At 52.0% G+C, this 25,874-nt stretch overlaps 1 protein-coding gene and 1 long non-coding RNA gene across 7 annotated transcripts; one reads left to right on the forward strand and one right to left on the reverse strand.

Annotated features, from left to right (window-relative positions):
- Positions 1-1,835: 1,835 nt before the first annotated feature.
- Positions 1,836-13,995, reverse strand: LOC123844884 (uncharacterized). Its single transcript, XR_006790859.3, has 4 exons — positions 13,731-13,995; positions 10,455-10,603; positions 9,614-9,771; positions 1,836-2,169 (listed from the first exon to the last, which is right to left on the reverse strand). It is a non-coding gene; the product is annotated as an uncharacterized LOC123844884 (long non-coding RNA).
- A 3,404-nt stretch (positions 13,996-17,399) lies between these two features.
- ZNF853 (zinc finger protein 853) lies at positions 17,400-25,396 on the forward strand. Of its 6 annotated transcripts, none has more exons than XM_064593322.1 (4): positions 17,400-17,515; positions 17,963-18,160; positions 18,904-19,021; positions 21,468-25,396. In XM_064593322.1, the coding sequence occupies exons 2-4, from the start codon at positions 18,149-18,151 to the stop codon at positions 24,005-24,007; spliced, it is 2,670 nt and encodes an 889-aa protein (XP_064449392.1). In that variant the 5' UTR covers positions 17,400-17,515; positions 17,963-18,148; the 3' UTR covers positions 24,008-25,396. The 6 variants fall into 6 exon arrangements, with proteins under 6 accessions (XP_064449392.1, XP_064449396.1, XP_064449393.1 ...); XM_064593323.1 differs by lacking the exon at positions 17,400-17,515 and having other exon boundaries at positions 17,570-18,160; positions 21,468-22,742; positions 22,773-25,396; XM_064593324.1 differs by lacking the exon at positions 17,400-17,515 and having other exon boundaries at positions 17,571-18,160; positions 21,468-21,985; positions 22,025-25,396.
- Positions 25,397-25,874: the final 478 nt, after the last annotated feature.

The following is a 25,874-nucleotide window of genomic DNA, read 5'->3' on the forward strand; positions in this document are numbered from 1 at the left end:
CAGACTCTAGCGGTTACACCTGCTGAATGTACCTTGTTTTGTAGTTTCGACTTTGGGGCCATGACAGTGTTTAACCTCTTTAAGTCAGAAACATAAAAGCAAACTAAATAAAGCAAAGGAAATTAACTTGGTATCTGAATTGCTAGCACAGCCATACAGAAAAGAAGGTGTCCAGTTATTTTAAAATGTAAGTCTTTCCGTTATACTTGTGCCTTCCTCACCTTACGGAATGATGTTCAACATCAGCAAGAATTTTTTTTTTTTTTTAAGATTTTATTATTTGACAGAGACGGAGATAGCGAGAGCAGGAACACAAGCAGGGGGAGTGAGAGAGGGAGAACCAGGCTTCCCGCTGAGCAGGGAGCCCGATGCGGGGCTCGATCCCAGGACCCTGGGACCATGACCTGAGCCGAAGGCAGACGCCCAACGACTGAGCCACCCAGGCGCCCCTCAGCAAGAATTTTTTTAAATGGAAATTAAAGCAGTGAAGTAATTTTGCCTATCACCTTGGCAGTGGTTAAAAAAAAAATGTGTTGTTAGCAAGTGCATGGGGCAGAATTACTGGCCATGTCATGCCAGCCAGCCGCCGCCTTCCGATCAAGAACCTTGTTTGGGGCACATTCCTGACAGGCACCTGCTCTAGGAAGGCTGGGCCCCTTCCTTGGAGTGAATTGTGATTGGTCTGAACCAGCATGTCCTTCCACGCCTCTGGTCAGAATCTGGTCCTGTAATCGGCAGAGGATGTGATTCTGGTCAATGTGGGAACAAGTGTGAGAAGATGGCTTCTGGAAAGTTCTCCAACCCCAAAGGGACCAGAAGTAGGGACACACCCATTTTGATGGGGGACATTGTTGGGGAGGATACGGCACCTGTATTCTGAGTCACTGGGAATCCAGGGAGGGTCTCCTCAGGCCACTAAATTGACCACCCTAAGACTTCCTACCATTGCACAGCTGCTTAAATGAGATAATAGTGTTTTCCCCTGTAAGCCAGTTTTAACTGGGCATCTCTGAAATTTGGAACTAAAAGGATCTTTGATACAGCAGAGTGGTGGGGAAACAGGCACTTTTATTCTTGGGTGATGATACTTGAATTGGCACAATGTTGTCAGGGCAATATCAAAATTATCGATAAATGTATAAAATTTAAAAATACGTATCTAAATGTAACACACACACACAGATCTCACAGATGAACTTTCACAGTTAACGTTTCGTGTACAAGCATGTTTGCATTAGCAGAAGATGAGAAACAGCTTAGATATTCATGAGTAGGGTCCTGGTTAAATAAATTAAGGCGTATCCTTGAATTGGAAGCTAGGGGGAATTTTTTCTAACCAGGTAGCTGTTTGTCCCACGTGGAAAGATGTCCAAGAGCAATAGTCCAGTGATGATGGCTCTCTGTTGTTTCTCCCCACCCAAAATCCAGTCCCTCTTTTCCTTTTAGTGATAGCGTCCTGGGTCCACCCCGGCTCCATCCCTGACACCAGGGGGCAGGGACACATGACCCAGGCCTGGCACAGCCGAGCATGGAGGTTGGCTGAAGATGAACACCCCAACCCAGTGAACCCTAAGGAAACCCAACTCCAAGACTTTAGAACTATTGGAAAGCGAATATCTCTTTCCACCTGAGGCTGGGAGGATGTAAGTCTGCAGCTGCTGGGGTGGAGGGCAATCACACGGACAGAGGGTGCTGTCACAGAGAAGCCAAGAAATGAAGAGATTCCGAGTCCGGATGATGTCTGAGCCCTGGATCTTGACGTGCCTGGGGATGGTTTCTATATCCTGGGCTTTCATTCATTCATTCATTCATTCACTCACTCATTCATTCATTCATTCATTCATTTTATTTTTATACATCCCAGGCTTTTGAATTACGAGTCAAAGATGCTTCCCAACCTTTTTTTCTTCCCCCAAGCTGGTTTAAGGTGATTGTTTCTCACCTGCAACTGAAAGATTCTTGATTAATTCACAAATACATACATCTCTGTATTTTTATAGGCGACATCTGCAAGACTGTGCCCTTAGCTGTTAAGAGTGGCTGTATCTGGGGGTTGGGGTTTTAGAAGACATAAATTTTCTAAATTATAGAGTCGTGTTGTCCGTTGGTAACCTGCAGCCTCTGTGACTCTTCAGTGCTTGAAGCATGGCTGGGCTGTATGAAGATGTGCTGTATGTTGTACATGAAGAAGACATATAAAAAAAAAGAATGTAAATTTCTAGTTAATTTTTAAAATCAATTAGATATTGATACTATTGTGGATATATTGAGTTAACTAAAATATAGTTTCACCCGTAACTGTTTACTCTTCTAAATGTAGCTACTAAGATTCCTTAAATTATGTTTATGGCTTGCATCGTATTTCTGTTAGCTCTGGTATAGACTTCTCGTGAAAGCCAACCTATAAATATTTGTTGAATGAGTATGATGTTTAAAATGTTTGCAACATGCAGTATTAACTTTGTAATCAGATAAGCCGAAGCTTGAAAATGTTTAACACAGTTGCGAATATTTGTATAGTGATCTCAGTCATGCCTCAGTGCCTGGGATTTTTGCATTAACTGCAGAGGGCTGGGAATTAGTTTGGTGGAGGGGTCAAGAGCATGGGCTTTGGAATTCCACAGACCAGGATCTGACCCCAGCTCTGTCCCTTTGTGACCTTGGGCAAGTTAATTCAACACTCTGAGCCCTGGTTTCTTCAGGCGCAAAATGGGGTTAAACACATTTTTGTCCATACATGTAGCTTGACTAAGGTGTCTGAAAGGAGAACCTTCTGTCTCTGCTCCTCGGTCTTGTGCTACCACCGAGCTCAAAGGTTCGAACACTTCCCACCTACCTCTGCAGAGTGGAGGTTCCTAGTTGTCCACCACATCCATTCTCTCGTTCTACCATAATGGGATGGTAGCTGAACCCATCACTAGATTCCTTTCCCCAGCCTCCCTTGTACATCATCTCTCACCCTTGGGCGGTATGGATTGGACAGCTGAACCACTCAGAATTTTCCTAGGAATTTAGTTATGCTGGCCAAGAAAACGCACCCCACATAACTTCCGCTGTGGGGAGCGTAGCTGACTCTGAGGATCCTACAACAGAGTTGTGCCTTCTCCAGGCTGCTCCCAGCCAAGGATGAGCATGCTGAGGATACCAGCATAAGTCCATCCTTGCAGGACAGAGAATGCCTCTAATTTGAGTCATGGGCTCCCTGGCAGCCTGGCAGAGACTGTCAGAGCCGCACTGAGGCTCTGAGGTCTAAGGCTCTTCCTACCCAACCCCCTATTCTTCCCCACTCTACACAGGTGTCAGGCCCATCCTGGCACCTGCTTCTCAGGAGACCTGATCTCAATGCATTAGGACTGGACTTCAGCGTCACTGCGTGTAGCTGAAACCTAGGAATTGTGCGGGGGCCTTCTATCTAATGTGCAGGTCCCAGGGTTGAATCTGTGTTTTCCAAGCTTGCCTTGTCACAAGGATCAGCTAGTAGCTTGTTAAAAATAAGAATCAGAAGCTTCTTATTCAAGAGGCCTGGGAGAGGGCGCCTGGGTGGCTCAGTTGGTTAAGCGACTGCCTTCGGCTCAGGTCATGATCCTGGAGTCCTCGGATCGAGTCCCACATCGGGCTCCCTGCTCAGCGGGGGGTCTGCTTCTCCCTCTGCCCTCTTCCCTCTCGTGCTCTCTGTCTCTCATTCTCTCTCTCTCAAATAAATAAATAAAATCTTTAAAAAAAAAAAAAAGAGGCCTGGGAGAGTGTCTGGGAATCTGTTCTTTTAACAAGTGCCCCAGGTGATGCCTATAATCAAGTCATTTTTTAAAAAAAAGATTTTATTTATTTGACAGAGAGACAGGGAGAGAGGGAACACAGCAGGAGGAGTGGGAGAGGGAGAAGCAGGCTTCCTGCAGAGCAGGGAGCCCGATGCGGGGCTCGATCCCAGGACCCTGGGACCATGACCTGAGCCCAAGGCAGACGCATAACGACTAAGCCACCAGACACCCCTATAATCAAGTCATTTTAAGAAAGACTTGGCTCAGTAATCATCAAAACTTCCCAATACACCACAGATAATGGAGGAGAAAAAATGGGATGTGACTTGCAAACAAAGAAACCAGGCTCAAGCCTTCCTCTTAAGACAGAGGCCCTGGGGGAAAGCCCCAGGCCACCCCACAACAGGCACTTGGTGTCACTAGAGACTTGGTTTTGCAGGGATAGTTTGGTAAATGACAGGACCAGCAGACCTCATGGACATCATTTCATTGATGCACGTGCTTGGCGGTGGAGGGGTTCCTTGGTCGGCTGTTTCTGCTCACTGGGGGCACTTGTCCAGTACCTTCAAAAGATTCCCTAAGGCACCCTCCTAATTGTTGCATTAATTTTTTTTTTTTTTTTACTGAGGTCAAATCCACAGAACATAAAACTCACTGTTTTAAAGTGTATACAATTTAGTGGTTTTTAGAATACTCATCAGGTTATGCAACCATCCCAGTTATCCAATTCCAGAACATTTCTGTCGCCCCAGAAAGAAACCCTGTATCTCTCGTTCTCCCCTCCCCATCCCTTGACAACCACAAGTCTACTGTCTGTAGACATGCCCATTGTATATATTTCATATACATGAAATCGTATAATATATGGTCTTTTGTGACTGGCTTCTTTCACTTAGTATTGTGTTTTTCAAGGGTCATCCATGTTGTGGTATCTATCAGTACTTCGTTTATATTTAGGGCTGAATAATATTCCATTGTGTGGATAGACGGCATTTTGTGTATCTGTTCATCATTTGATGGACATTTAGGTGGCTTCCACTTTTTTGGCTATTACCACTAGTGCTGCTATGAACATGTGTATGTGTGTTTGTTTGAATACCTGTTTTTGATTCTTTTTTAAGATTTTATTTATTTATGTGACAGAGAGAGAGAGAGAGGGAGAGCACAAGCAGGGGGAGGGGCAGAGGCAGAGGGAGAAGCAGGCTCCCCACTGAGCAGAGAGCCCAACATGGGGCTTGATCCCAGGACTCCAGGATCATGACCTGAGCTGAAGGCAGACGCTTAACCGACTGAGCCACCTAAGCACTCTGTTTTCACTTCTTATGCGTAGACACCTAGGAGTGAAATTGCTGGGTCATACGGTAACTCTATGTTTTTCTAAAGAACTGCCATCTAGGAATAAATTTAGCTAAGGAAGTGAAAGACTTGTACACTGAACACTACAAAAGTTGTTGAAAGAAATGAAAGAAGACCTAAATAAGTAGGAAAACATCCCATGACTTAATATTGTTAAGATGGCAGTCTTCTCCAAATTGATTTACAGATTCAATGCACTACCCATCAAAATTCCAACTGCCTTTTTTTATAGAAATGAACAAGCTGATCCTAAAGTTTACATAGAATTACAAGGGAGCCCAAATACTCCAAACAATCTTGAAAAAAAAAACACAAAAGAACCACATTGGAAGACTCACAATTCCTAACTTTAAAACTTACTACAAAGCTACAGAAATAAAAACGGCATGGTAGTGGTAAAGAAACAGACATAGAGACCAATGGAACAGAATAGGAGTTCAGAAATATACCCATATATCTATGGTCAATAATATTTCAGCAAGGGTGTCAAGACCATTCAACGGGGAGAAAATAGTCTTTTCAACAAATGGTGCTGGGACAACTGGATCTCAACATGCAGAAGAATGAACTTGGACCCCTATCTCACACCATATATAAATATTACCTCAAAATGGAGTGAAGACCTAAATGTGTATATTGGGGCACACCTTCAACACTCTGCCAGGCAGTTAACTGCTCTGCCTTAGCTTTCACTTCCTGCTTGCCTACAGACAGGGGTGAAAGCATAGAGCCTTTTCAGGTCTTTCCTGAGCAAATGCACAGCCCCAGGCATGTCCATGGTCTTCTAGATTTCTAGAAATATGTCAGAGCTTCTCAAAGCCCTTATTCTTCTGAATTATCTCATTCTCAAATTTTTCTTATTTATCAGGCTCTTTCCTCCTAAGCTTTTTAGTTAGTCTGTTGTTTGCCCCAACTATTATCCATTGCCTCCAGCAACCACTAAACATTCTCCTATAAATATTTTTGATAAATACCCCGGGATCATGACCCGAGCCGAAGGCAGATGCCCAACCGACTGAGCCATCCAGGCATCCCTGTAAATTTAAGTCTTTACTCAAATTTAGGATGTCTTCAGTCACTATTTCTTCAAATATTTTCTCTGCACCAGTCTCTTTCTTAGGGTCTAATGACCCTCTTCATTAGGGTCTCATGACACTAACGTTAGACCTTTTGATGCTGCATAGGTCGCTGATGCTCTTTATTTTTTCAATCCTTTTCACCCTGTGATTTCTATTTATCTGTCCTCAACTTTACTGACTCTTTCATTTGTCATCTCCATTCCATTATTGAGCCCATTCAATGATTTGGCTTTGTTTTGTTTGTTTGTTTATTTCGGTTTGTTGTGGGGTTTTTTTTTGTGGGGTTTTTTTGTTTGTTTTTTTGAAGTTCTAAAGTCTTTTTTATACAGTTTATATTTATCTGCTGAAAACAAGTTCCATTCATTTCAAACATGTTTACCTTTACCTCATGGAGGATAGTTATGATAACTGCTGTAGAGTCTTCGATAATTTCAACATCTGATTGTGTCTTCCCTCATGAATTTGCCATATTTTCCTGGTTCTCGGTATGTTGAGTAATTTTGGATTGTATGCTATACATTTGCAATACTGCTTTGTTTTTTTTTGTTTTTGAGACTCTGGGTCCTGTTACATTCTCTGGAGAATGTTGGAATATTGCTTTTTTGTTTGTTTGTTCAAAGCAGGCGGTCAAGCTGGTTAAGACCACAGATTCTCTCTCTCCTTCTGTGTTCAGCGGTTCCCATGTCAGTTCAGTTTTCAAAGACTTGGCTACACATCTGAGTGTGCCCCGTGAATGCATTGTTGCAATGGGTATTAGTTGATATGTAGAAGCTGGGGAACCCATTCTCAAGCTTCCTCCTCTCCAGAATTTCCTCCACACTCCCTGACTCCCAGGTTCCCTTTTCCAGATTCCTCTGACCAGGAAGATGAGATTCTCTAGGAATGTCAGCCCCCTTCTTGCCACCACCCCCCCCCCCCCGCCCCGCTGTAGGCACAGTTCTGTGTGATTGGGCTTCCTCTGGGGTGAAGTAATGAGAGAAAAGACAGAGGGTAGCAAATGACAGGGATCCCCTCATTCTTCACACAGCAGGGACCCTTTATCCTCACTCCTCTGTCCAGAAATGTGGGTCACCATCTCTCAGGATGTTAGGTGCCCAGGCCCCCCACCACCCCCACCATGACAATGAGGTTCCTTAAATGGCCCTGGGCTCAGGGTAGGACTGGGGAGAAGAAGAAGAATGGGGAGGTTCTCCACCCCCTCTCCTGCTCACAGGGGCCATTGTCCGGTTTTCTGGCCATAAACACTAGTTTCTCTTGAAGGTTTTACTGTCTCCACCTGCTATGCAAGTCCCTAATTCAGCTGGCCTCAGCCCAAGGCCAAGTAGATAAAGGAGATAAACAGGAAACCACCTCTGCCATACTGGTTTCTCTTCACCTTTTGACTTTCCCAAACTGCCTGCTACTATTTACTTTTCACAGCCTTTAGGTCATTACTTTTTGGGTTTTTTCAGTTTTCCAGTGGTAATCAGCAGATGAAGGAGATGAGTCCCCTTTTATCTCCTTAGAAACCTTTCCCACAGATGCCATTTGCTTCTTCCTCAGGCCTGGGGATTATCTGAGAGGCAGAGAACTAATTCCAGATCCTTATGCACCAGGCTTGGGGTTTTTCTAGTAATATGATCTTATAAAACCTAGGTTGATTGCTAATTCATTTCATTTTGGGGGACATGATTGTACATTGGCCTTAGCCAGTGGGTTCCGCAGGCCGGGCCACTCTTGGGGTCCCAATAGCACCCTGATTGCTTGTTGCCTTGATGACCCAGCTTGGTGTGGATTGATTAACTGCTGAGTCCTGAGTCCTCTCTCTAGTGGCCTTGACCTAGGGCCTGGGTGGGGAACCCCAGGCTGGGGATGGGATGACAAGAGCCCGTAGTGGATGCCAAGATGCACTATCCAGATTCTCCTCCCCCGTTCAGGGTTTAAGGATGTGTCCCCCTGAGCTGCCAAGTGCGTTGTTGCCAGATAGCCCCTATCTGCTGGCCATCTTCAGACTTACATTTGCTAAAGAGCAACACCTTGCCCCAGGTCACATCCCTGCCCCAGGGGCGCCCTTATGTAATGATTAATGCAGGTTTACAAAGTCCTGGCTCTCATGCCCCCAGCTTGGGATGACTCTGAAAACCCTCTTGGCTTCAGAGATCCCCACTGGGTTGCCTGGGGCCTTTGCTGAGACCACACCACAGTCCAGAATCTCCTCTTCCTGGTCCTGCTTCCTGCCCTTCTCCCATCCAGTGGCCAGCCCTTTGTAATGAAGCTCTGGCAGGCTATCATCCTAGAGTCAGCATCCTAGCAGACCAAACCTGCAACAGAGCCTTTCTCTGCCACCAGGCCTACCTAGGCTGTGTCCTCTGTTCTTGGTGTCAAATGCAAGGCTCAGGTCCAGGCCCCGGGCGGCAGGCCACGGCAGCCAGCAGGGAGGCCTGGCTCAAGCTGCTGTTCTGCAGACCCAGAAAGGTCAGCTTCCACACATTAGGTATTTTCTTTCTGGGCTGCCCACTGATTTGAGCATCAGACCAATGCTTGAGACCTGATTTCCACGCCACCCATACAATACCTAACATACGAAGCATCCCCACTTTACTTCTGGAAATCTAGTGCTGCCTTCTGGTGTCGGCCTGTAGAAGGTCCTTCCATCCCTACTCAGACTAGGAAGTTCATTTTGATGGCCTGGAGGCACCAGGCCCGGCTGATAAAGTGCTTTTCTAATGATCCTGGTGTTTCTATCACTAGCCCATTTCTCAAATCAAGGGGGAAGTCCTCTGAGCCTCTTTGGGAGAGGTAGTAGAGGGGGGAACTGGGGCAGGGACAGAATGTGTTCCAGCCCCACAGTCTCTGTATTTCATCCTCAATCCAGGCCAAGGACAGTGCCCCTAGGCACAGAGCTATATTTGGTTCAAGTGGGCATCGGCTCCCCTGGAAAATGCTGCACCTTGCCCTGGGGGCAAGCTGGCCCCAAAATACAGATTCCCATCCACACTTAATCCTCCCACTCAGCCTGACCCAAGAAGCCACATTGTGCTCCCTGTGGATGAGCTTCCTCGTGGTTCCTTCCTCTCCTACGGTCCCCACCCCCCATTCAAGTTACTGAAGTTCTAGCCCCTCAGGACATTGTTTGGAAATAGGGTCATTGCAGATGTCACTGGTTAAAATGAGGTCATTAGGGGGGCCCGAATCCAATAGGACAGGTGTCCTTATAAAGAGGGGGAATTTGGACACGCACACACAGGGGGAACACCGAGTGAAGATGAAGGCAGGATCAGGGTGATGCTTCTACAAGCCAAGGAACACCACAGACTGACGAGAACACCAGAAGCTGGGAGTGAGACAAGGAACAGACCCTCCCTCACAGCCCCAGAAGAAATCAACCCCTCCAACACCCTGATTTCAGACTGCTGGCCTCCAGAACTTTCTGATACTCACTTCCATGGTGTCCACCCAGTGTGTGGTCTGTTGTCGCGGCAACCCCAGGAAACTCAGAGTCCAAGTGGAGCTCCCTTCTGGTGACCCCGGTCTTGGCCCGTGGCTGCCAGTGCTTTGAGATGCTCTCAGAGCAGTCCGACCAAGGCCCCCGGTTCAACCTGCAAAGGAACGTGGAGATCTTACTGGAAGGGAATGAATGGAGCCATCCGATGCTGTGGTCCTGGCATCCCTGTTCCCTTCAGGTGATCGTCCAGGGCCTCGATGTCGGAGCACCTGTGGTCTCAGGCAGCCCTCACTGGCACCCGGGTGAGTTGTTTTAACAGAACACGCTGCCCCATCCTGAACACACGGGGGACTCTCCTGGCCTTGTCCTCATCTTGGCCCAATAGCCGGTTTCAAATCCCACATTCTTCTAGGGCATCTGGGCCTAAATGCCACTTCTAGTACCAATTTCTGCACTTGTGAGGGTTCTTTGTTTGCAGAGACCAATCTTGAGTGAATTAGGCAGGAAGAAGGGTTTTTGTGGAAGCATGCAAGGGCGCGTCACGGGAAGGGTGGGGACTGGGGCTCTGGGATTCATGGCAATGGGGACTCAGGGGACTCTCTCTCTAAGGCACCTCCGTGGGCGCCTTCCACCCCATCACCTTTGGTTCCAGTGAGCCCCTGCTCCAGAACCCTGGGCGAGGGAGAGAATGATCTGCCCGTTTCGGGTCAGATGCTCCATCCCTGTAGACCAGAGGTGAAGATTGGATTATTATCCTGAGTTGTCATTGCAATATTAGTGGGTGTAAAAAGCACCCCCAGTCTGATTATTGTATTAATTCATTCAACAAATACTTACGGAGTGTCTACTGTAGTATGTGCTCGGGAAACAAGGGTGACCAACCTCGGCCAACTCCTTGTCCTTGGAGCTCGCAGTCTTGGGAGGGAGGCAGACCCCAATCAGGTGGTGAAATCGGAATCAGGCAAGGGCCACGGGTTCCTGGTGCTCTGAGAGGGAACACAGGGGGTTTGACCTGAGGAAGCAAGGCCCCACCTTTGCCCCCCAGGTCACCACTGCGCATGCTTTAGACGCATTCCAAGCCATCAGTGCTGCTCCCCAGCCCGTCATTCTTCCCAGGATCATATTCTGAGCCTCTGCCATCATCCCCAGCGGAAAGATGAACTTCCTGCAGCCCCAGGAGGCACTATCTGGGCACAAGGCTGTCACACTCCTCTCCCCAGTGGGGCCCCTGCTCCTGGCCCACTCACTGTCTGTTCCTCTCTGTCTCCCCTTCTCTCTGTCTCTTTTGCTCGCTGTCTCTTGTCTGTCTCTCTCAGTGAGGAAAAATCAAAAGCACCCGATTTTATTTTATTTATTTATATATATATATATATTTTTTTAAAGATTTATTTATTTATTTATCAGAGAGCGAGAGAGACAGAGGCAGGCAGAGGGAGAAGCAGGCTCCTTGCTGAGCAAGGAGCCCGATGTGGGACTCAATCCCAAGACCCTGGGATCATGACCTGAGCCGAAGGCAGCCGCTTAAACAACTGAGCCACTCAGGCGTCCCGCACACGATTTTAGAAACTGGAACACAGATGAATTAGTGGATCTGACTTAGCAGAGTAGAGAAAGTTGAAAGCTAAGCTGTCAGAGGGGGAAGCCAGCAAGAAACAACCCAATTCCCCCCCAGTATGGCTGAAAACAAAGACTGCTACAAAGTATCCCAAAGGGCCAGTGGGTCCCCACACCTCCCTTCCCACTTCCCATCTACTCTGGCAAAAGGGTGGTATCAAACAGGCTCTGACTTTGGGAACACTGGGCAGAATCGGAGGCAGGAAGAGTTCTTCTTGAAACCATGGGGGTTTAGTGAAATCTGCTTTCCGAAACGTGAGACCTCCTTTCCCAGTCTTTTTTACCCCCCATGTGGCTCCTAGAATGCCCAGGGCCAAGTTACTTCCCCAGGCAGGAGATCAGATGAGTCCTTTCAAGAGAAACTGAGTGGCCCGAGAGAAAATACTACCAGATGTTGGAGGACACCTCTCCCCATGGCGGAGTCCCTCTCTTGCTTGCAGAGCGACTTACTCTACACACGTCATCAAACAGCCCAGCACCACCTGGCATCTTAGGAAATCCTCCAACAGGAGAAATGAAGCAAACACTTAAAAAAAAAAAATTCTCTATCTCATTCTCTCTCTCAAATAAATAAATAAAATCTTAAAAAAAAAAAAAAAAGGGCGCCTGGGTGGCTCAGTTGGTTAAGCGACTGCCTTCGGCTCAGGTCATGATCCTGGAGTCCCGGGATCGAGTCCCTCATCGGGCTCCCTGCTCAGCAGGGAGTCTGCTTCTCCCTCTGACCCTCCTCCCTCTCATGCTCTCTCTATCTCATTCTCTCTCTCAAATAAATAAAATCTTTAAAAAAAAATTAACTAGAGCAAACAATGATGTTAGAGGAAGCAGGAACAAAGTTTACTGTCTTTGGGGAGACAGGAGCAAATATTGCGATCGTGCAGCAGGAGAACGTATAAGAGAAAAACCGAGTCTGAGAATAAGAAAGCTCTGGAAATTAAAGACAGGCTTGCATAAATAAAAGCAGAAAGGTTAGAGGACAGTGACGAGAAACTCTTCTAGAAAGCATAACCAAGAGGGGCGCCTGGTGGCTCCATCAATTGGGCGTCTGACTCTTGATTTCTGCTCAGGATATGATCTCAGGGTCGTGGGACTTAACCCCATGTCGGACGGGCTCCTTGCTCAGTGAGGAGTCAGCTTGTCCCTCTCTTTCTGCTCCTCTCCTCGCTCTTTCTCTCTCTCTTACATAAATAAATAAATACATAACATATTTTTTTTAAAAAGGAAAATGTAACTAAGAGATTAAGTGATGAAAATGAAAGAGAAAGTACAATGGACATTAGAGGATCGGAACAGAAGGTCCAACATCCGAATACTCAAAATTCTAGAAAAGCAGAAAAGAGAAAATGGAAGGGGACACTATGAAATAAATAAGTCAAATTCATTTCTTGAACAGAAAAGCATGAGTCTCCTGACTGAGGTGGCTACCTGAGTGCCTGTCATCATGGACCTTCAGAATCCAGGTTAAAAAAAAAAAAAAAAAGATTTACAATCTTCCAGAGGCAGAATACCAGCCACACAGAAAGGATCCCGTATCAAAATGGCACGGGACATCCTGGATAGCCACACTGGAGGCCAAAAGACAATGAGAGGGTGTCTTTAAAATCTGAGAAGGCATTGCCATTCTAGAATCCATGTTCAGTCACGTGTAAGAATAAAAACTTTTAATTTTTTTTAAAGATTTTATTTATTCACTTGAGAGTGAGAGAGCACAAGCAGGGGGAGGTGCAGAGGGAGAGAGAGAAGCAGACTCCCTACTGAGCAGGGAACCGAATGCGGGGCTCGATCCCAGGACCCTGGAATCATGACCTGAGCTGAAGGCAGATGCTCAACCGACTGAGCCACCCAGGCGCCCCAAATAAAAACTTTTTAGATGTGAGGACTCCCCAAATTTTTCTTGCTGTAAGCTCTTTCTCAGGAAGACCACTAAAGAATGTGCTCCCCGGAATGAAGGTCAGGATGATCAACGCTAGCCGCGCAGCATTCCCATCCCTGCCTTAGCTCAGAAATGTCTGCATTTCCAACCTGGTCTGGCAGGAGGCTTGCTCTACCCTCACCAGATGTGCAAGCTCTTTGCCTCTTGCCTTTTGACTCAATCCCCATCCTTCCATATGCTCCAGTGCTCGAGGCTGGAAGATGGGAAATGACATTTCCCCGGGCTCCCTTACCAGCTGGCCTCTGGCTAGATTCTGCCAATGGAAAGCACCAAGGAGGGATGAGAAGTCAAGATGCAAGCAAAGACCTTCCCTGTTTCTGGTGGAGCCGTCGCTGGCTGGAGAGTCTGGGCTGGTTGTTTCTTGCTTACACGGCCCAGTTCCCACAATGCCGACCCCAGCCTCGTTTCTGCAGCAATTGTGTCTCTCTGTAATACCATTTTCCCCTCTTGCCCCTCTAGCCCTAGAGGTCCTAACCTAGGTAGTCCCATCATCCCCTGTGTCATGCTCCAGCCCTTTTAACGTGTTTGTGACCATTTTCCTCTATTAAATGTTCTGCTTAATTACTTACGAGTTCTGGTGTTTTCCTCACTGGAGGGACAGCTCAGGGTTGCACCATCAGGAACACATCACCTCCAAGGCTACGCGGCAGGGGAGACGTGAGATGGAGGTGGCCCACCAGCTCCTAAGTGCTTTGGCTTAAACATAGCCCAGGTCACTTCCTGTCATAGTCCCTTGGCCAAATTAATCATTTAATCCCAGTTGAACTGCATATAAGACTTGGAAATATAGGAGAAGACTTGGAATATTTGGTGAGCACTAAGTGTCTCTATTAGGACTTCCAAAGGAGAGAGATGCCGTGTGAGGAAACAGATTGATGGAGGAGAGAGAGAGAGTAAGAGACACAGAGTCCCAGATGATGACACCAGAGTTCCAGGCTGACAGAGCACTCCAGAGGGCCAACTGCCCAATTTGGGTCCAAGGGAAGGAGGCTCCAGAAGGGATGTCTGGAAACAAAATGAAACAAATAGATTTTCTGATGTGTTTGACCAGGTGGAAATTTGGGTTCACAGGCATTTAGAGAGCCAAAGGAGGATGCGGAAAGACTTTTCAGGAGATTCTAAGACTGAATCAAAGCAAATTTTAAAAAGAAAAAAAAAAGAGAGGAGGAGAGATTAATTCTAGGAAGAACTAAGAGTTGTACAAGAAGGGAACTAATACAAATCCTTTTACTGGGCTCAGCGGGAAAAAATATTTACAGAGATGTACTCATGGGAACAGTACATGTGGATTTACCACTGACTGTGATGAAACTGTGGAGAGGTGTGGTCCCGTCCTGGACTTTTGCAGCTGACCACCAGAGTTGGTACAGACTCCACAAGATAAGGGCATCACGCCCAGGAAGACTGCCCCCACATAGACACCATCTGCAAGTTTGGGAGTCTCCAGGCCCCCGGCACTTCTGACCAACGGGCTACAAGTTCAGGGATTCCTTTGACCTACTCAGGTCGGATCATTAACTAGATCAACTCACAGAATTCAAGAAAGTGCTATACTTACGAGTACAGTTTTACTACAAGGGATACAAAGCAGGACCAGCCATGGTCCCTGAAGAGATCCAAGGTCTAGGAAGAGTCCTGAATGTAGAGCTTCTATGTCCTCTTTCTGGACATGGAGAATCTATCACCAACCAGGAAGCTCACCTGAATCATGGTGCCCGTAGTTTTCATTGGTGTTTCATTGTGTAGGGATGATCCATTGAATCATTGGCCATGTGACTGACCTCAATCTCTAGCCCCAGAGGTAATCATATGGTTGGTCTTTCTAGTATCACCAGCCCCCATCCTGGAGCTAATCCAGCCCCCTTGCCCCCCGAATAACAAAGACATTCCTATCACTGGAGAAATTGCAAGGGCTCTATCCCAGAAAACTGGATAAAGACCAGACAAATTATTATAGGGAGGAAGAAAACATGTGTATGTGTGGCTTAAAGAGTTAAATCTGCATCTTCCAGAGTGGGATGTCCATAGATACTACATAAAATGGAAAAACCAAATAATAGCATCATAAGTGTATTATTTAGAAACATGGCAAAAAAAAATCAGAAGAAACGGGACGGGACTCAGAAGCAAGGAGAGATTTTTGTTGTTGCTAAAGCCTCGTAGAACAATTTGACTTATTCAATTCAGTATATGTATTGCCTGGACAAAAAATTAAAGGGAGAGGGGCTCCTGGGTGGCTCAGTCAGTTGAGTGTCCGACTTTTTTTTTTTTTTTTTAAGATTTTATTTATTCATTTGACAGAGAGAGACACAGCGAGAGCGGGAACACAAGCAGGGGGAGTGGGAGAGGGAGAAGCAGGCTTCCCGCTGAGCAGGGAGCCCGACGTGGGGCTCGATCCCAGGACCCTGGGATCATGACCTGAGCCGAAGGCAGACGCTTAACAACTGAGCCACCCAGGCACCCCAAGTGTCCGACTCTTGATTGCAGCTCAGGTTACAATCTTAGGGTCATGATATTAAGTCCCATGTCAGGCTCCACACTGGGCATGGAGCCTGCTTGGGATTTTCTCTCTCCCTCTCCCTCTGCCCCTCCCCACTCCCTCTGCTTGCTCTCACTCTCTTTCTTAAAAAAAAAAAAAAAAAAAAATTAAAGGGAGAAAGAGGAGGAAAAGGGTGGCTGTTGTTTGTGAGGTGCTCAGTCATGGTCATGGACAGGAGAAATACTCTCCAGGATAGAACTGTTGATTGGGAAGACACCTTATGCAGGTTTTGATGATGTAAAGGTGAGCAACGTACCTGCTAAGGAGTCAGACCGAGAGGAAGGGGGAACCAAGGGTGGTCCCTCTCATCAGCCACCGGAGAACTGTCCAAAGCTGCCTAGAGGTGGAATAGCATGAGACTGAGTGACATGGAGGTCACTGGTGACATTGGAGGGAACTGTCTGGGTGGAGTGATGGGACTGAGGCCAAGTTGGAGAAGGGGGAGGGACAAGTAGATGGAGATATGGACAGAACTGCTATGGGGCATCTTCCTAGGCAGTTTGGCCACCGAGGGCAGGAGAGAGAAGGGGTTGCATGTTTTTAAGATGGGAGAGCCGGGAGAATGAGCAAATGCTCTTGGAAAGAAGCCAGCAGAGAGAGAGGTTAAAGATTCAAGGAGTGAGTGGATCCTCTGGATCCTCTGGGCATGAGGTCTCCCTGGAGGAAGGACCCGGCAGAGATAGCTCTGTTCCCAGCCCTCCGGGGGGAGGGAAGGTGCACACCTAGCTGGCCAGAGGGGAGATGCTCACTTTTCCTTAAACTCCTGGCTAGCAGAGTGCTGTCCCTATTCCACAGATGCAAGGGAATAATTTGCCTCATTACCCAACTGGAAGAGGCCATTGTGAATCCAGATTTTTCTGCCTCCAGAGCTAGGCTCTTGCTGCCCTGGTTCCCCTGATGAGGCAGAGGCAGGGGCAGTCCTCGGCCGCCTGGAGCTTCTAGTCTGGGGGTGAAGATGCCAGCCAGAGCGCAAGCTTTTCAGAGGGCTAGAGGAGAAGTCCTAAACTCCACAGCCTGTGGGGCCAGGAAGCATCCAAAAATGGAACAAGGCGGGTCGGCCAGGCCAGGATGGAGACAGTAAGGAGGGAAGAGGACTGTGACCACATGAGGCCTGTGCCCACCTCCAGTGAGGCATTCCCATACTCTAGCCCAGGAACCGCTCTCCAAGGCCAGATCTTAGGATTTTTCAACAGAATTGGAGTATCCCGATTTTAATGTGAACTCTCCAGGTTCAGACAGTGCAGCAAAGTGGTGGGATATCAAGATGGTCAGGTAAGGCCTCCCTGAGGAGGAGACCCCTGACCCAGGCAGGGGTCAGCTTGGCCTGTCCAGGGACGCCTCTGCACATGGCTACTGGGGTGGGGACCTGGGGAGGGCAGAGGTTGGGGGCGACAGAGAGGGGGCCTGACCGCAGGCCTTGTGCGTAGAGGAGGCGAGCCGGGCTAACCCTTTAGTTAACGAGGGTGCCTCCCACGGCCCCATCTGGTCCTTGGGGGTCCCAGCCCACTGTCCAAACGCGCACAAACTCCGCGCCCAGCTCCCCCGGCCCTGCCTTCACCATCCCAGGCCTCCAGGAGGAGGGGTTCGACGGGCGGAGGCAGCGGCCTCTTTTGGGTCCGCTGGGGGGCGGATTGGGGCCTCCTCTTTGGGTGAGTGTCCTCCAATGGAGTGCTAATGAACCACAGCTTGGACCCGGGCCACGGGCGCCGCGAGGCTGCACCGGGCCCCCGGGGGGTGGCAGGGCCCGGGCCGGGAGCCTCGCCCGCCGTCCCCCCCCCCCCCCCGCCCCGGGGCAGCGACAGTCGCCACCCGCGGGTGAGCGGCCGGGCGGGGAAGGGTTAAGCCCACCGAGCTCGCGGCGGCCTAGAGCGGCGGCGGCGGCGACGCGGGGGCCGGGGCGCGGGGCGCGCGGGTGGCGGGCGGGGGACAGGATGCGGATGCCGGGGGGACTTCCTGTGCCGGCCCCGCCGCCCCCGCCCCCGGCCCGCTGCCCGCTGCCCGCTGCCCGCTGCCGGACACACGCTCGGGCGGGCGGGCGAGCCAACGGGACCCCGGCGCGGGCCGCCCCCCGCCCGCCGGCTCCGGGCACCTGTGGCCGCCGGCGGACCCCGGCCGGACCCGGGCGGACACCTCCCCCCGCCCCGGGGATCTGGGGCCAGACCCCCGCCCCGGCCGGCCCCCAGCCCCCTCCCCAGCCCCCTCCCCTGGCCGCTGACACCAACTTCTGCTCGCGAACTCCGTTCTGCCCCTTTTTTGGCCCAGGGCGACCTCGACGGCCCTGACAGCGACAGGCCCGCCGCCGCAGTGCCCAGAAGGGCCCCCTGTGGCCCAGCGCCTCCCCGGCCCTTTCTGGATGGAGGCGCCTCGGGAAGGAGCTAGCGGCCTGCACTCTCCCGCCGCTGCGGACCACACCTCCCCTAGCGCAGAGGCCGCTGTGAAGAGCAGGAAATGCTGCACCAGGTGGGCCCAGCGGGGAGGTGGGCGGGGGGCGTTCTCTGGAGGGCTTCTGGACTGGATTCTGCAAAGGGGAGTTGGAGTTATCCTGCTAGGAGGGGAGGCAGGACTGGATGTGGGGATACCTCTGCAGGGGCCAGAGTGGATGCAGGAGAGAGGTGGGGAACCTTCCAGACTTCAGGAGCCCCTGGGCCAGAGCTGATTCCATGGGTTGTGCTCTGGAAACCTGCCTTCCTAGGGAGCTGAGGTGGCATCTGGAACCTGTGGCCTGCTTGTGGCCTTGGAAGGCTGGGTGAACCCCAACAGCGCTCTGGGAGGCAAGAAACCAGGGAGGTGAACACACTTGTCAGTGCTTTGAAGGGGGCGGTGGAATGTGAGGTGTCTTTTTCTGCAAACTTCCTCAAATGTCCCTTGTGGGACTCCAGCTCCCTAGTGAAGGCCGGTTCCCACAGTCAGCTCTCAGTGAGGAGCAGATGTACCAGCAGCCCCTAAGCCTGGGCTGAGCGTGGGCCCTGCAAAGTTGGGACAGGAAGGTCTGCCTCTGGCGGGGGGCGGAGGGGGGAATGAATGGGCCCTGGGAGCTGAGCCTCCAGGCAGCCCTGCGCCTCCCTTCCCCAGCTATGGCTTGCACCGTCCTCCTTTCCAGCCTGGGTGGAGACGGAGGGCTCTCTGGCAGTCAGTGCCACGGGGCTGGGGGGCTCACAGCACTCCTGCCCACCTGAACAGCTTCCTCATTCCTCTCAGCACAGCTGCCCCCCCGGGATCTTGGTCTGAACGCTAGGATGGAGCTGGGGGCAGCCACTGAGACCTTCGTGCTGGAGCTTCGGTGTCTTGAAGATGGGGGCCCAGGGCCTGGCACCCTCTCAGGTGAGGGGCTTGTGAGGGGTGTGGCTCTGACCTAAAGCAGGAGATAGTCCTCAGCCCCCGGGAGGACCTTTTGACAGAGCCCCAGGCCTGCTGTGGCCAAGAGAGAGGGGGCTGTAGGGTGCGGGGCAGCCTGCTGTCTGCAAGGGCGCTCCCTTGGTGGTTTCCGGGTGGGGAGGGCAGGCTGCAACCTCTCACACCAGCTGACTTCAGCTGCCTGGAGTAACACTGGCAGGTTTGCCTCAGGATTTTCTGAGGCGGCTCCGTCAGGCTGTGGTTTTGCTGGTGACAGGCTCCCAACAGTGCAGACATTCTCAGCCCATGCCCTGGACCCCGGATGTGTGCTGGCTGGGAGCTGCTGCTGTGTCCCCAGTGGTCACGTAGTCCCCACTGCCCTCCTACCTGTCCCGGGCTCCAGACTCAAGTTCTCAGATTGAAATCAGGGGCTCTCTCCCCTGTGCCCCAGGCATTGGCCCCCTGGCTTCTCTTTTTCCTGTGGCCTTCTCTGACCTTGTCCACTTTTCCTGACCTCTGCTTCCATCCATCTTTCTCCCCTTTTGCCCAGGGCCAAATGTGGCCTGTAGAACCTTCCAAGATGCCTTCTCCCTCTGGCACCCACTCTGGGCCGACTTTCTATGGTGGTCATGCTCCTGGGAGCCAGTTTCCCTCTCTGTCCTTTGAGGGCTCTAAGTGAGGGCTGGTTCAAGGTTGAACAGCATGAAAAGAACCAACGAAATTGGAGGGGTTGGGTGGGGATGTGTGGATGAAATGAGGGGTCTTCCGGCTCAAATATTTGACCGAGAAAAGTCTTGCAAGGGTATACACATCAGGTGAACTTAATGTTTACTAAAACATCATTGTTAAAACTGCTGACGTGGCTACAAGAAGCTGGGACTGGCCACACGGCCAAATGCTGGGCTAGAAATGTGAGGACTCACACAGAGGTGCGATGCATCCCTGCTGCTCTCAGAGGTGGTTTTATTAGATCAATATACTCCTGGAAAAGTGGCCAGAAAGCAAAATTTTATAAATTTTATAAACAAAACCCCTGCTTTCCATTATAAAATTGAAAATATGAGGCGGGGGATGCCTGGGTGGCTCAGTCGGTTAAGCGTCTGCCTTCGGCTCAGGTCATGATCCCAGGGCCCTGGGATCGAGTCCCGCATCAGGCTCCTTGCTCCACAGGGAGCCTGCCTCTCCCTCTGCCTACTGCTCCCCCTGCTTGTGCGCTCTCTCTCTCTCTCTCTCTCTCTGATAAATAAATAAAATCTTAAAAAAAAAAATGGGGCAGTAGGAAAAATAAATGTTGAAATCAGACTTGGGAATGGAGCAAGCCTCTTTGGACTTTCTGGGAACACAGTATAAATGCTCGAAACGAGAAACGACATGTGGCTATTGTGCAGAGTGACACGTGACAATGGAGTGACACGTAGGTGGCAGGGGTTACTGTAAACCTGCACAATGCTGAGGCGCACCTGTACCCCTCGAATTCTCGCTGGGTCCCTGAGAAGGGTCGATCTCCTTTTGCAGACAGGGAAACTCAGGTTCCCAGAGGTCACATAACTGGCCGGTCACGACGTGGGCGTGTGGAGTTAGTCCTTTCTGTTCCAGACTAACAATCTCAAACACGTCCCATCTCGAGGCTGTTTCACACGGGGCTAGTTGTGTCATCGGTATTTCCAAACTGTCAGTTTGCAAATTAATTTCCTAACCCACAGGGAGAGGGGTTTGTCGAGCACCCGCCTGGTTCTAGAGGCTTCACCCAGGAAGCTGGAAGTGTGGGTATCCTGAGGCTGTTACTGACAGGGAGGCCTCTGAGGCTGTAGGAGGAGTGGTAGTTAGGCCCTGACCCGAGGACTTCCCGCTGGAAACCTCGTGCTCTGACACTTCAGGGACTTTTAGAAACCACCTGTGGTAATACTTCCAGGCAGCTTTACAGAGATTCTTTATTATTTACAGAGAAGGCAAGTTCTCGCTTATTTAAGGCATGACCCTAACTGAGGTCAGAGTTCAGCGTGGGCTTGTGGCTTAGCTGTCCGAGTGGCTTGTTTGCTGATTCCCACTGGATGGTAATTAAGTCCCAGAGACTTCTCGGGGAATGGTGTTGGGGAGCCCCAGACACTCAGACTCTTGTCACTGCCAAGATCTAAGCATGGAGGCTGTGTGGAGGAAGGCCCAGAGGAGAGGTCAGAGAGTCAGGGTCCAGAGCGACGCGACCCGCAGTCCTTCGGGCACATTTCTAAGCCAGCCCCACACCTCTGGGCATTTCAGTTTCTGCCACGCTGCCATGGCCACTTGACCCAGTGCTTTTGGGTCCCTGCTGAGAGCTCAACAGTGTGTCCTAGAGTAGCTGTCCATGGGGCAGGGTAAACGGGGGGGTCATGGGGGTCTGATCCCGAGAGCTGCCTGTAGATCTTTCTCTCCTGGCTTCCTGCCATTTCCACTACAGGTGGCAGTGGTGGGGGTGAGAATCAAGAGGAAGAAGAGGCTCAGGAGAAGAACGGCAGCCCACCACGGCCAACAAGCTCAGCCCCGATGAGGGCCGGGGAACTCGCTGAGGAAGCACAGCCCGGACAGCAGGAGTTGCAACTGCAACAGTCAGAATGGCAACGAGAGCTGCAGCCAGAGCAGCAAACACAAAGCCAGCCATCAGGACAGCAGCTAGAATTGCAGCAGCAAGATGGGCAAGGCCAGCTGCCTCAACAAAACAAGGACCTGCAGGGAACACCCCAACCTGTGCCCCCTGGGCAGCTGAGACCACAGCTGCAGCTGATGCAACGGCAGGAACAAATACAGGAGCAGCAAGTGCAGGAGCAACAACTGTGGCAGCAACAGCAGAAACTGTTACAAGAGCAGGACCAGTCACAGCAGCAGCAGCACCTGCAGCAGGAACAGTCACAGCAGCAGCAGCAGCACCTGCAGCAGGACCAGTTACAACAGCTGCAGCACCTGCAGCAGAAACAGTCACAGCAGCAGCAGCAGCACCTGCAGCAGGAACAGTTACAGCAGCAGCAGCAGCACCTGCAGCAGGACCAGTCACAGCAGCAGCAGCAGCACCTGCAGCAGGACCAGTCACAGCAGCTGCAGCACCTGCAGCAGGAACAGTCACAGCAGCTGCAGCACCTACAGCAGGAACAGTCACAGCAGCTGCAGCACCTGCAGCAGGAACAGTTACAGCAGCAGCAGCAGCAGGACCTGCAACAGGAACAGTCACAGCAGCAGCAGGACCTGCAACAGGAACAGTCACAGCAGCTGCAGCAGCACCTGCAGCAGGAACAGTCACAGCAGCTGCAGCACCTGCAGCAGGAACAGTCACAGCAGCTGCAGCACCTGCAGCAGGAACAGTCACAGCAGCTGCAGCACCTGCAGCAGGACCAGTCACAGCAGCAGCAGCAGCACCTGCGGCAGGACCAGTCACAGCAGCTGCAGCACCTGCGGCAGGACCAGTCACAGCAGCTACAGCAGCACCTGCAGCAGCACCTGCGGCAGGAACAGTTACAGCAGCAGCAGCAGCAGGACCTGCAACAGGAACAGTCACAGCAGCTGCAGCACCTGCAGCAGGAACAGTCACAGCAGCTGCAGCACCTGCGGCAGGAACAGTCACAGCAGCTGCAGCAGCACCTGCGGCAGGAACAGTTACAGCAGCAGCAGCAGCACCTGCGGCAGGACCAGTTACAGCAGCAGCAGCACCTGCAGCAGGACAAGTTACAGCAGCAGAAGCAGGAGGAACAGTTACAGCAGCAGCACCTACAGCAGGACCAGTTACAGCAGCAGCAGCAGCAGCAGGAGGAGGAGGAACAGTTACAGCAGCAACAGCAGAACCAGTTGCAGGAGCAGCAGCAACAGTTACAGCAGCAAGAGCAGGGCCAGTTGCAGCAGCTGCAGCAGAAACAGGAGGAACAGTTACAGCAGCAGCAGCAGCTGCTGCACCAGCAACAGTTACAGCAGCAGCAGCTGCAGCAGCAAGAACAGTTGCAAGAGCAGCAGCAGCCCCGTCCACTGGAGCCAGAGGAGGAGGAAGAGGTGGAGCTGGAGCTCATGCCGGTGGACCTGGGGACGGAGCAGGAACTGGAGCAGCAGCGGCAGGAGCTGGAGAGACAACAGGAACAGCGGCAGCTGCAGCTTAAACTGCAGGAGCAGCTGCAGCAGCTGGAGCAGCAGCTGGAGCAGCAGCAGCAGCAGCAGCAGGAGGTGCAGCTGGAGCTGACCCCGGTGGATCTGGGAGCCCAGCAGCAGGAGGTGCAGCTGGAGCTGACCCCCGTGCAGCCGGAGCTGCAGCTGGAGCTGGTGCCCGCCGCGGGCGGCGGCGGGACTCCGGCCCCGGGCGCTCCCGCCGCGGTCGTGGTGGCCCCCCCGGGCTACGTGGTGCTGCAGGAGCTCATGGTGTTGCCGGCCGTGGCGGCGCCCGCGGTGGTGGCCATCCCGGGCCCCGCGGGCAGCGCGGCGCTGACTCCGGCCAGGCAGCGGCGGCGGCGGCGCGCGCGGGACCGGCCGACCATCTGCGGGGAGTGCGGCAAGGGCTTCAGCCGCAGCACGGACCTGGTGCGGCACCAGGCCACGCACACGGGCGAGCGGCCGCACCGCTGCGGCGAGTGCGGCAAGGGCTTCTCGCAGCACTCCAACCTGGTGACGCACCAGCGCATCCACACGGGCGAGAAGCCCTACGCCTGCTCCTACTGCGCCAAGCGCTTCAGCGAGAGCTCGGCGCTCGTGCAGCACCAGCGCACGCACACCGGCGAGCGGCCCTACGCCTGCGGCGACTGCGGCAAGCGCTTCAGCGTCTCGTCCAACCTCCTGCGCCACCGGCGCACGCACTCGGGCGAGCGGCCCTACGTGTGCGAGGACTGCGGCGAGCGCTTCCGCCACAAGGTGCAGATCCGCCGCCACGAGCGCCAGCTGCACGGCGCCGGCCGCTCGCGAGGCCTGGGCCTGCTCCGCGGCTCGCGCGCGCCCACCGGCGGCCCACCGCGCTCCGAGCAGGCGCCCTGACCGGCCGGGACCGGGGCCGGGACCGGGACCGGCGGGGCCGGGCGCGCACGGAGGGGCGGCTGGGGCCGGGGAGGGCGCGGGCTCCTCCCGCCCTGTTCCGTGGCCGCGGGGCCGGGCTTCCCGCGCTCTCCTCGCTTAGCCGAGGGGAGGCCCCGGTCGCACACGGACCCTCGGAAACGCTCCTCGCGCCACCAGAGGAAAGCGAGGAAAGCCGCCGGGGCCGCGCAGCCCAGGTGTTGCGCATCCGTACGAACGGCGCGCCGCACAGATTTGTTCCTGGGCGCCGATCCGATCCGTGAGGAGGCTGCCAAAGCCCTTTCCCCGGAAAACGGGACTTGGAAGAAGTGAGAGCCACAGGAGAAAACTGCCGGTGACACGTGTGACAGTTGGTGACATCAGACATGCATCGAACACTAACCAGGGAATCGAATATATGTGGTAAAATGCACATGAATAGGATTTGGTCCTGGTGAAAATTTCTTCAAGGAAAAAAAAATGGGGGAAAAAAGGAAATGTATCTGCACTTTGTAGAAAACCGATCAAGGCGTTAAATTGTCCTCAATGGCATTTGCCTTGAAAGTACTTTCTAGAGTGAAAATGCCTCAGGGTGGATATCATCCTGGTTAAAATGTTTGTGTTCCTAAGCACAGGGTCAGAGTGTCCCCTAGGTCAATGCACAAATGCCAGGAAGCCCTTCCCTGGGTCGAAGCTAAACCTTCCCCCCTGGGGATCCCAGGGTTCCAGCGAGTGTGGGAGGCAGGCTCTTGCCCTCTTTGCTGCCAAGGTCCCGCGCCCACGGTGGCCTGGCAGTGTCCTCTTGAGCAGGAGCCTGCGGCCGAAGCAGAGGGCATTCGAGAATGCCTCTCCACAGTCCAGTGGAGTGTTCCCCTTGGGGAAGGAGCTCTGAGCTGAGCCCGCCCAGACCTCCCTGGGATCTGCCATCTCTGGGCTTCTCTTCTGCTTGTCCAGGGACTAAGGCTATGGGGTTGGGGCCTTGAGACCCAGGGGCAGGGTTCTCCTGGGCCGGGCTATGCAGGCCGCTGGCCTGAGCAGATCCGGCCTCATCACTGGTGGAGTCAGAGAGAGAAACTGGGGGACAAAGGTTGGAGGCAACAGAAATGCTTTTTACAACGTTTACAGAATTGTCTGGGGGTCTGTCCGAGCATGGGCAATGTTAATGCCTGTGGGAAGGCAGGACAGTGGAGGAGGCTGCCCGCCCCTTCTGCCCCAAGTGCTTGCTTCCTGCTCTTGACTTCCCACGTGCGGCTGCTTCGATGCTGCCCCTCTCTTCGCTCCCTGCTTCTCCTTTACTAACACAGCCTGCGGCATTTTACAAATGTGTTGGTTGAGTGAGAAATAAAAATTGAAAAATAAATTTAAATGAAGAAATACGTTGTCTTGTCTCTGTGTTTTCACGGCTGGATTTTGTGTCTTGCCACCAGTTTCATTTCGGCAGAATATTTTCCTGGTCGCTCTAGGGCGAGGGACTTCATATGCAGTCCCATGCTCAGTGCTCCTCACCCCAGACTCTTCCTTGTAACCTGAGTCCGTTGGCCTTGGATGGGCCTATTCAATAAAACCCTGCTGGGAGGGATGGGGACCCGAGCGTAGATGCTTGAGGAGGCCAGTTTGGGCATCTCCTAAGGACAGCTTTTCCCTTTCTCTGCCACTGTTTACAGTATTTGTGTACAGAGGTGATTTCCTCGGTCCCTCCACCCCCCCGCCAATGGGCCAGAGCCATTTCCCTGAGTAACCATTCACCGAGGTGATGGGGTATCAGATCTTTCAAATGGGGCTCTGACCCCTCAGGGGTGAAGGTCCCGGTCATCCCATTAGACGGGCCTCCTGGAGCAGCAGAGGTGCTGAA

Source organism: Mirounga angustirostris, unplaced genomic scaffold (assembly GCF_029215605.1).
Source record: "Mirounga angustirostris isolate CCGP_5_RB_7025 unplaced genomic scaffold, mMirAng1.0.hap1 SCAF_5, whole genome shotgun sequence".
Taxonomy (NCBI): domain Eukaryota; kingdom Metazoa; phylum Chordata; class Mammalia; order Carnivora; family Phocidae; genus Mirounga; species Mirounga angustirostris.

Excerpts from the sequence above, each read along its gene's own strand:
- ZNF853 (XM_064593322.1), top strand. Across the intron at positions 19,022-21,467 it reads AGGGCCTGGCACCCTCTCAG|GTGGCAGTGGTGGGGGTGAG; the intron begins GTGAGGGGCTTG and ends TTTCCACTACAG.